The following is an 11272-nucleotide window of genomic DNA, read 5'->3' on the forward strand; positions in this document are numbered from 1 at the left end:
TACTTGATTTTTTTTTTTTTACTGAAAGCTGAAATTGATATGCAGCAGCTTAAATATTTGGCAAGCCCTTAGAGTAACAAGCAACATTTTTCCTTTCCCAGCAGCATATGTAAAGTTGGTGTTAAGTTGACTATGTCAGACTTTTGATTCAAGGGGCATCAAGCCCAAGACCTTCGAAAAAATTATCTAGTGGAAAACTACTAAGTAATTTGAATTTGAAATTAGTTTATGGTATGTAAAAAATTCATTGTGTTACGAATGAGAAGTCAAAATAGGTAACTGATAAAATGTATAACGTAGTCAAACCTGCTGTTATGTAACATGGAATAATCAACATTTTAAAATAAATCTTATTAATGTGATTTAGGGCTCAATCCTATCCAACTTCCCAGTGCCATTGCAGCCCTGAGGCAAGGGAACAAACACTCCCTTACCTTGGGGGGGGGGGCTCTGTGACTCCCCCACTCCCTGCAGGAAGCATGTCCTACATGCCCCACATGGGACACATGTCTATCAGCATGGCTGCAGCAGCACTAGAAAGTTGGATAGGTGGCGGTTCTAGCTGCAAAAACAGCAAGCTGTCTCCAGTGGCGCCACTAGCATTCGCGTCACCCGGCGCGGGAGACCTGCGCGTCACCCCATACGGTGGAAAGGGCAACGCCCCAGGTGGTGGGCATGGTGATGTACCATCGCCCCATCCCCACTGGTTTTTTGGCTGTACCTTTTGTTAGAACACAGATATTTCAATGTGGTTTGTTTCATTGCATTCTGCATGAAATTACGCATTGATTGATATATAACATGATGGTATTATTCCTCCAAATTCTGATTTTGGTGATTTTGAAAATTTGTAGTGTCTCACCCACGCGCACACACACACACCCCTATGTCAACTTACTAACACATTATTGCAGCAGTTCTCTTACTTCTCACTGGGACCCACTTTTTAGAATGACGGTCTGTCTAGGACCCATTGGAAGTGATGTCATGGCCAGAAGTGACATCATCAAGCAAATTAAAATAAATAATTATAAATAATTAAATTAAAATAAAAGAAATAATTAAATAAGGGGGAGCCAGTCCTGTTCCACCAAGTGAATCTACTCTGAAGTAAGTCCTATTGTGGTCAATGGGGCTTACTCTGAGGAAAGTGTGGGTAGGATTGCGGCCTGTGAGCCCAATCTTATGCATGTCTACTCTGAAGTAAGTCCCATAGTGGTCAATGAAGCTTACTCTGTAGTCTGCCTGCAATAACAACCCCCCCAAAAAGAATCAGTGAGATTTCCAGCCCTCCCCAGTGCCCAGTTTAAAGTTCTTCTATTTCAGGCATATCAAGATAAAGCCCCACCTGGCTTTGCAAGTGCAAAATAGAAAACATTCCCTTTACCGGTTCAAGCCACTTTTTGTCCTTTTTAGTGGGGAGGGAGAGGCTGCCTTCTGGAGCATTTGTTGCACTCCAGCTCCATCAAATTGGGACCCTTCTGGTGGCCTCACATTCCCCTTTGCCTGGCCTGACCACCAGTCAAGGCACATCTGCCTACTCATGAATAACGCGACCATGTGGCTGAGTTTGCTTTCCATAGGGCTCCATAGACTCGCAGCTGGGAGGGAGGAACCTCCTTGGGTGTTTTTGGGGGCTGATTCATTGGATGAGGACCATTCTGATGTCCTTAGAGTCCTCTCAGCCTACCCTTTCTGACAGACTAAGGCAAGTTCACCTACTTGCGAGTAAACGTGGCCACGTGGCTTCATTTCAGGCTCAATAGACGCAGCTGGGAGGGAGGCAGGGACCTCCTCGGGTGTTTTTTTGGGCTGCATTAATTGGATCAAGACCATTCTGGTGTCGTTGGAGTCCTCTCGCCTGCCCTTTCCGATGGACTAAGGCAAGTACACCTACTCATGCGTAAATGCGCAATACGGCTCACTTTCACTTTCCATAGGGCTCCATAAATTTTTTCTTTCTGGCTTTTTGGCCATAACTTTTGAATGAAAGGAGCGATTTCAATTCGGTTTTTTGCACTGCACTCCGCTGGACATTCCGCATCCAAAGGTATGTGGCATGACAAGGTAGCTCCTAATGCTGAGATTTTAGCACGTCACCCCGCAAGCGCGTCACCCCCCAGTGTGTCACCCGGTGCGGCCCGCACCCCCTTAGCGACGCCACTGGCTGTCTCTTAGTTCCAAGCTTTTTCTTCCCCCGCCTTGCTTGTCAAAGATTGCTGTTCATTATATGGCCGAAATGCTCAAGCAACCTGATCCCCATGTGGTTATTACAGTCCCATGTGCAGTATTCCAAAGCAGCAACCACCTAGTATGTGGTCTTCACCAAACATAATAATATAATTGACCGTTGCAGCCAAAATCACTTTTACAGCAAGCAGGTACCTGTTTGAGAGCTAAAAGATAGAATCTCCATCCATTGCCACCCACTGCTGAGCCAGGCAAGAATCTCTCTTTGCAACTTCTGTGAATTTTACAATAGCAAAAAAGCTTTCTAGAAGGTTCAGGATGGCTTTGCAGCTAATAGATCTGTGCAGCTAGTCAAGTGTTCCGCTATTGGTTTATCAGCAGATTGTATAAAAATTTCGTAAGAGCATGTCCCCATGGGAATTGCCAATGCTGGATCATGAGAAATGTATGTTGTAATATGAAAATTTTGCACATCAATTGTGTAGTCTTCTTCATGCATTTGAAATGTATTTCTATAGAGACTTGTTTCCATTTGATTTTCTCAGAACCATTTGGCTTGGCTGAAACCCCCAGCCTACTTCGTTCTAAGCATCAACCAAAATGACTGCTTGATAGGGGACATTTTCAGCTCATCCCCATCAAAAACTATTGTGCAACACTGACAGGCTGCTTTACTCCCAGGTTCTTCACAATTGATCTGTTTATACCTGATGGCAATTGCCAAAAGTTCCCCCTTCTTGGAGACAGGAGACTGGGAGCCCAATCCTATGCACGTCTACTCAGAAGTAAGTTCCATTATAGTCAATGGGGCTTACTTCCAAGTAAGTGTGGATAGGATTGTAGCCTGTGTTACCCTGCTGGGTTCTCAAATGTCACTCTATAGAAGACAAGGAATATGCAACAGATATTCATGCTTATGTGTTTTAACATTTGTTGGTTCTTATGCTCTTAATTTGGTATAATTGGCCACTATTATTACAGCACTGCAACATGCAAGATAAGATTCAACAATTCTTGGTTTCATATTGATTTGTGACATATTGCATTAACCTACCAGTTATTCTTCCAACTCCTGGTACTCTTTGCCCCATCTCAGCAGCTGCATGTGCCCCAAGGCTGTGGCCTATGAAATGTACCATGGAAGGAGAGTATCCATATTTTGTCTAATGGGGGAAAACAGAATGTATGCATGGGTTGAGGGAGACCAGACCGCATGTGGTATAGGTGAAGGAGTTTCGTGTGTTCTTCACCATTTGTTCAGCTATTTTCAGTCCATGTTTTCAAAACTACATTCAATCTCACACTTGACAGTTTTGCAATTGCAGTCTGAGTCGATTGTAAGCAAATTACGAGGCAAAGCAAACACACAGCTACTGTTTGCCACATACTGAATTCAGCTCCAATCCACTGCAGGCACAAACTTGTCACACTTGTTTTGGGTGACTTGATGCTCAGCCCAAGGGTATTCAAGTATGTCACAAAGTCACCATGGCACAGGCCTCTAATTTCATATTTTACAGGTTTCACCATGTTATATGTCAGCCCACTTATATCTTACATCCTAAGCTCTCACTCATTTATCAATAGGAATTCAATGAACATTTTTTTCAGAGCTGGGGATGAGTACTGTACCCATGAAAAGAATAATTGTTGGATTTGGACGTCAGTGTCTGAACCAGCTGTCTATCGATGGGCTGCTTAGAAGTCTTGGGCAAGTACCGTAATTATCTTTTAGCCTCTATTAAATGAACTAGACTTGACTTCAATATGCTGTTCAGTATTGACAGCAGTGCATTTGCACTGGAAGCAAACTATCATATACCTATCCCCTTCTCCATTGTTACCCACACATGTGCAAAAGGGTTTGGCTTGTGCAATGCCCAGTTTTCTAAAACTGGTAATTTAATAACTCTACATTCACTTTGCCTAACAATTCTTTCTCATATCAAATGTTGCTTGGAAAGTTATTAGATTTCATTTTTGTCTAGGCTTCATCAAGTTCACATATCTTGGCCTGGAAATATTCCAGTAGCTGTAAGATCCATAACTATGGTATAGTGAATGTAAGTTCCCTTACCTTGAGGATATTGATAAAATAAGCCACTTCAGCTCCCACCACGCGGACATTGTTTGCTGCCTGGGTATATGCACATCTGGAACCACTACTCCAGTCTATGCAGATACAGTTCACATCTTCCACTTGAAACATTCTCTAATGCAACAGCAGAAAAACAAACATCAAGGCAGGGTTTCTGCCACCACACATCTACCTGGCTCTACATGTTACAGTTTCACCTAGGTCTCAACAAACAGGAGCATGTTCACCTTGGTCACTCTCTTGCTTGTACTAGATGGTCTATCTGAGAATATTCTGTGCCCTAAATATAAATAATAACCCTGCTTCATCCCTTTCAGTGTTTAGAGGCATACTCGGGCTGAATAGAGAATGCATATATGTTGCAATCCACTTTGGGAGATGTTACCCCAACTCCATGGAACCTGTCTCTTAGTGAATTCTGCTTTCTGCAGTGCTGCTGAAGTATTAAGAGTGTGGGAAACTCCCACAAGGATAAGCTCTTAGAACTGGGGCTCTCAAGACATATCGTAGTGTATCAAGTTACCTCTGATATCAATCAAACTTATTGAACCTCCTCAGGAATAACTATCATCAATAGGTTGTTTTGCTTGCTAACTTGCTTAAATAAGTACATCAATTCTTAACATCAAGGAAGTCAGCAGGGGCCCTTGAAGTTCTCTGAGGAACACACAGAACCTTTGGGATGAGGGAAATTCCATGCAAACTAGAAGACTTGCCTTATTGGCTCTTCTTTTGCACTCTCTTCCAAGCAAGTTCCTCATGTTGCCCTGATTGGGAAAAAACAGCCCAATCCTACAGGCTGTTTACACTGCTGGAACAAGCATTCTAGCTGTGTAAATGGCTTTACAGCTGTCACAAAAGCAGCAGCACCCACAAGCACAGCCTGGCCACTGGTGCAAGCAGTGAGCAGCCGGGTCCACATGACAACAGACAGCTGATGCCTGCCATTGACAGGAAGATTGTGCTGGGGTCAGGAGGGAGATGGGGAAGGGGTAGAATGGGATGGGGAGTAAGCGGAGCGGGGAGGCAATGGGGCAGTGGGGAGGATGGATCAGACCCAGAAAGAGTGTAGGTTTGGCGGCAATATTGCTGGCACAGGTCCAAGTTGACACATGACAGCAATGCGGACTTACCCCAAGGAGGCCTCAACATACTGAAACTCCCCTCTGGGATACAGTGGAAGCCAAATTGGTGCATCTGCATCACCACGTAGGGAGCTAGGTAGGACTGGGCTGCATGGCAAGGATATCTCATAACCCAATCAAACAATTTTACAACTGGTTGAGTGAGAATTTGTAGTCCTCCTAGGACGTCCCTGCATTTTCTTAGGATAAGGTCACATTTTCAGAATAAGGATGTTAAACATCTGGAGGTGGCAAGTCTGAGTTCATTGTAGTTTGTTGGACTCCATGACCTTTTAGTCCCTCTCAAAATACATTTTGATTGTTCTTAGAAAACATAAGTCTGAATGTCATAATTAAAGGCAAGTTCTTTTGTTGTTGTTGTTGCTGCACCATATCTTAAAAGTGACAAATTTATTACTGAGAAAGAGAAGTGATAATTATCTGAAACACCTCTCGAGATAAGAATTGATTTCACAGTTACTGCATGAATATTACAGTGTATTGTACCCTGCACATGTCTGACAGCCAGTTTTCTTCACCCTGGTCTATAAATCCATGGGTAATAAAGCGAGTCATCTTGCTGGCATCAAAGTTTGAGTAATCAATAGTTTCTGGATTGATCGCAGATATTTCCTGTGAATAATATAAAAACATATAAGCACTAAGCTTATTATGAAAACAAAAAAATTTCTACCCTCCCCCTTTTTCCCTTGGGGGACACAAGATGGCTTACCATGTCAATTGAAAAACATTATTGATACAACAGCACAATAAAACACAGCGGCCATTAAAATAAGATCAAGCTGAAGAACAAAAAAGTTTAAAAGGCTAAGAAAAACCCTATGAAAAAATCCAGATCTTCAACTTCTGGTGAAATACTAGCAGGGATGGAGATAGCAGCACAGAACGCGACAGAGAATTTGACATTTTGCGGATGCATAGTTCATCTCACATGTTACTGCCAACTGAAAGACTAGCAGGACTTGCAAGAAAGCCTCCCTCCCTGAGTTTAACGGATGGGTAGATTTACAGCGCAATCCTATACTTCTCTTCTGCCGGCCTAGAGTGTTACAAATGTAGCTTGTGACACTCTAGTAGCTTGCGACTACTCTAGCCTGCTGGCACTGTATTCCAATCTTTAACCACCAGCAGACGTGAGTACTCTGCCAAGCGGTTTGAGAGAGGAGAGTGGCAGGAGGGAGGAACAGAGGTGAAGAGAAGGTGTAAGGGGGTGGGGAAGGTGGAATGGTAGTGGGATAGGCCTGAGAGGGGTGAGATTGGTGGAGGAGGCCTCCACAATATCCTAACCCCCTTCCTATCCAAACAGCTTTACATAGAGCTGCTCAGATTGATGGCGCAATTCTAACTTGCGCTGGAAGCAGGCAGGCCAGCAGGACTGCACTGCATCCAGTACAAGTTTGGGGCCAAAAACAGTGCAGCCTCCACAAAGGGTAACTTTTCCCTTACCCCATGTCACCCTGCAGTGGCCCCAATGGGTCTACTCAGATTTGTGTTACCTGATGAGGTGGCACAAATCTGAGCAGCCTGGAACTGCCACCAGTTCATAACCACCCAGGACATAACCACCGGATCCTGGGCCTACCTTCTGCTCCCTCTCTGCCCATCCTGGGAACTCTCACCACCTGCCCTCCCCTGTCCTGAAATCCCTCCCTCCCGCCTATTCCCCACCCTCCCCACGCACCCCCCCCAGACCCCTGTGTTGGCCAAACTCGGCCAATGCAATTAATCCATCCTCCAGGCCCTGTGTCGGTGTGGAGAGGCCAGCACACATCCGTGCGCTGGCCTGTCTCCCCAGAAAGGGGCGCAAAATTACCTTATGGCACTTTTGTGACACTTTTGGGCCTGCGCAAGGTCCAAGTGAAGGGCTGGATTGTGACCTTAGTGATTTAGCTGGCACAGATCAGAGTAATCCCATTGGGCAGGCTGGAGCTTTACACAGGGTAACGGAGGAAATATTCCCATACCTCAAGTACACCTCCAGCCTCCCCTTAATTGGTGCTGGATACAGCATAAACCACTCAGGCCTGTTGCACTAGTGCAGGTTAGGACTGGGCTGCCCTTTAGAGAAAGGCAGGCCTTCTGGTATCTTGGTCCTAAGCCATGCAGATCTTTAATGGCAACAAGCAGCACTTTTGAATCATACCTGGAATCAAACATTAGTCAAGGTAGCTGAAACAACAATGGCTAGACATGATTGAATTCACTTTGCACTGGTCAACAACTGAGCGGCTGCATTTTTCACAAGCATTTTCTCTCATTTGCTAAAAAATGAATCAAAAGAGCATCATGATTGAAAATGACACAGGAATGTCTTCCTTGTGTTGTGTCTATTCCTAGCCCCATCAAACAGATTCAGAACTGAAGCATGGGATATCAGCTGATGGGTTTCCAAACAAAGTGAAGCTATGTATATCTGCTAATTAATAAATCATTATTGGAACATCCTTATATTTTTCCCTTCTGTGCTTGCTGTGACATCTGATGTGCCACTGTGAGATACAGGAAGCTGGACTAGATGGGCCTATGGCCTGAAGAGCGGGGCTCTTCTTATGTTCTTAACATATGGGAAAGCAATGCAATATTTATCTTGGAATGGGTTTTACCTGAAAGTTATTTGGGTTCTTTTGTGTGTAGAGAAGGAAACGAGTATTTATCCGCTCTGGAGTCCAGGGTAACTTTGCAATTGGTCGTTCTACAGTTCCTGCATATGGAATGTCATCTGTAAAGCAGCCCAGACGGGGATAGCAGACTTCTTTTCCTGTTATATGTGAACCAAATAATCAGGCCGTGAATGACCAAAAAAATGGTTGAATTTACATTCCATCCTTTTATTGCACCTATGGCTATAAAATGACCAAATGACTGCTGCAAAAGCCCATAATTATTCACTCAGGCAGCCCAATAGTCCTAAGCTTCCCAGCGCTGCCAGGTGCAGCAGTACCAAAATGGCTACCGCTGCATCCAGTGGGGCCAGGGAGGCCGCCAGAGGTCTCCTCAGGGGAAGGGGACTTTTGTCCCCTACTCCCGAGGAAAGACCCAGGCCCTGCAATGGGGCTACTCGAGTCCCCACAAACTATTTTGCCAGTGTAGATTTGAGAAGTCCCATGTCAGGGTTTACAGTTGGTCCTTCCCCCTGTTCCCCTGTTCCCTGTTGACAATAGCAAACTAGGTGGATGAACGGTCTGACTCTGTAGCAGCTTCCTATATGCTCAGGTGCAGTCTTTCTTCCACAGACTTGGGAGCACCCATTTGAAACCCCATGGTGAAAAAGTGGTTCAGTGGGTAATTCTGCCTGAAGAAGGGGCATCTGAGGTTTCTCTATTCCAAATTGCTCCATTCCAAAGCTGCTTTTTCTTTTGAAAAAAATGGCTGCCGCATTCCTGCAATGCACGTGTGTGCGTGATGTGTAACTAGACCCTAAAGCACAGAGTTGACAGGCCTCTGACAAATATTCCCACATTCTCACTTCTGATGAGGAACTCCTCTACTGAGACACCTTGCTTTTTTTTTACTACCCCATTACTTCTGTCTGGCTTTTCTTTTCCCTCAGCACACTTGACACATTCAGCTCCCTTTCTCTGTTATAGACCCATTTCACAAAGCAACATTTTTGCCAGCCAACATTATTGTGGGTGGGGGGTGCTACAGAATTCTGTGATAAAAATGATGGCCAATTTCAAGTCTTACCTCTAGCTGCATTGATCAGGAGAAGTGCAATGCTCCACAAGGCAAGCATCTAAAATGGATTAAAAAAAACAACACACATACACAGAAAAGATGGATGACAGGAAGTCTTGTCCATTTATATTGATTTTAGGTTTACCTCCTTGTGCCATTACAACAGCTATAACACACAATGAAAGTGCATCTGCTGCAAAAGGGATTTGATGAGATAGGACGTGACTCACCGTGCAGTCTCTGCTTTCTTCTCTGCACAAAGCTCAGCAAACTAGACCTGACCTTTTTATAAACTGGCATATCCTTGAGGCTTGTTCACGAAAGCAAAAAGGGCATATAAACATAGCAACTGATGTGTATATTTCAGATTAAGACTATCATAAATACACAAAGCAGGAGCCACATATTGATATATAAAATGGAGATGGAAAGAGGAGTTTTTGTTGATGAATTGTGTGTTGCTATAACAGCAAAGAAACTTGCTGAGGAACATGATTGATTAATAGCCCAGTCCTAATCCATGCTGGGAGGCTGGCTGGCCTACCATGTATCCAGAGCGGGCCAGTGGCAGCTCAGCCAGGGAACCATTACCTCAGATAAAATCACAGCAGCCTCAATGGGGCTACTCGGATCTGCACCACCTAAAGATGTGATGCAAATCCAAGCAGCCCGGAGCTGTTCTGGGCTGCCTGGGATTGAAGTTAGGATCCTGCACAAGTGTCAGATCCTGGCCCCACCCCCACTCAGTCGCTGCCTGCCCACATGCCTACTCGCCACCTGCCCTCCCCCTGACTGAAACACCTCTGTCCTGCCCTCCCCATGCCCCCCACAGACCCCCACATCAGCCTGACTCAGCCAGCATGGACTTACCTTTCTGACCGCCCAACAGGGCTTGGGTCTGCCTCCCTCCCTCCCGCCACTGTTAGGCCAGCTCAAGGGACTTGCACAGGTGCAAGCCTGTGCCCTAAAAGTTATATTTCAATGTATGATCATTTTAAAGATAACTGAGTTCTTCAAATTGGTTATAGCTCAGTAGTAATGCACATGCATTGGAAGCAGAAGGTGCCAAGTTCAATCTCTGGCATCTTTGGGTAGGGCTGGGACACACCCTTGCCCAAAAGTCTGAAGAGTCACTACCATTCAGGGTATACAATGCTGCAGAAGGTGAGAGTGACTACTAGCTCTCCCTGGAGATGCAGGAGCCCACCACTTCTCTTCCTCTTTCATTCTATTTTCCTCCTTTTCCAATTCAGCCTCGGGCCTGTGCCTGCATTTGTGATGGTTTCCAGTCGAACTAAACAGGATGTAAATGCTATACTTATAGAGTTAAGCTGGAAGATTGTTTTAAAAAGCAATGATGGCAGAATTCTGAACAAGAATTCTGAACAAGAATTCTGATTTAGTGTGCCCTTCTGTTTCACTGGAAAACTATTCATCGCCCATTTGGAGGCACTATGCAAGGGGAAGGTATTCTCACGTCCTTCTTAAATACTGGACTGTGCTTGGAATATGGTGATGTATACAGTTAATTTCTTTCCCTTCCTCAGAAGATTCTAGTTCACCTTGAGGTTTATCAGATCTCTCTCTGCATCTATAAAAAGAACTCCTAGGGCCACATGACACACGAAGGCTTGGGTATGTCCCAGTCTATAGCAGTGTGAAGAAAAAAAGGGTCACCACCTGTACACACAAAGATGAAATTGCCAAATAATATCAAAGAGTTTCCATTAAACACACACACACACACACACACACACACACACACACACAAACACACTCTGTTTTTAGCTCACTCGGGGCCTTATTCTATCTTTGAGCAAGTATAGAAGAGCCTCAAAGGTCTTAAATACAAAACAGGTCTATCATCTTATTAATTAGCTTTGGACTGCAATCCTATGCACAATCTTCTGGGAGCAGAGCCATTCAACATGGTGAGATTTACTTCTGAATACAGATACCCAATCAAGGAGGAACTACCGCTAGGAGACCAATCCCTAAAGAATGGCCCAAACCTATTCCCATCCCACATCAGCATAACTAGTGTTGCAGTGGTGAAGGCTGCTTTACGGCAGTCGCGAAGCACCCTTTGCTAACATGCACAGCAGGCCCACTGACAGGGAGACCAAAGTGGCCTCCCATATTCCAGCAGACCCACAGAGAT

At 44.7% G+C, this 11272-nt stretch overlaps 1 protein-coding gene across 2 annotated transcripts in view; it reads right to left on the reverse strand.

Moving 5' to 3' along the window:
- The window catches only part of LOC136644498 (inactive pancreatic lipase-related protein 1-like), a 28070-nt gene extending 18901 nt beyond the window's left edge, over positions 1-9169 (reverse strand). For both annotated transcript variants that reach the window (XM_066620426.1, XM_066620425.1), the window contains exons 1-5: positions 9121-9169; positions 8037-8191; positions 5920-6045; positions 4268-4402; positions 3245-3353 (exon numbers count right to left, since the gene is read on the reverse strand). In XM_066620426.1, the coding sequence (XP_066476523.1) occupies positions 3245-3353; positions 4268-4402; positions 5920-6045; positions 8037-8191; positions 9121-9169 (574 nt within the window). The remainder of the gene's footprint in view (positions 1-3244; positions 3354-4267; positions 4403-5919; positions 6046-8036; positions 8192-9120) is intronic.
- Between the last annotated feature and the right edge of the window lie 2103 nt (positions 9170-11272).

The sequence above is a fragment of the Tiliqua scincoides genome, chromosome 3 (assembly GCF_035046505.1).
Source record: "Tiliqua scincoides isolate rTilSci1 chromosome 3, rTilSci1.hap2, whole genome shotgun sequence".
Classification (NCBI taxonomy): Eukaryota; Metazoa; Chordata; class Lepidosauria; order Squamata; family Scincidae; genus Tiliqua; species Tiliqua scincoides.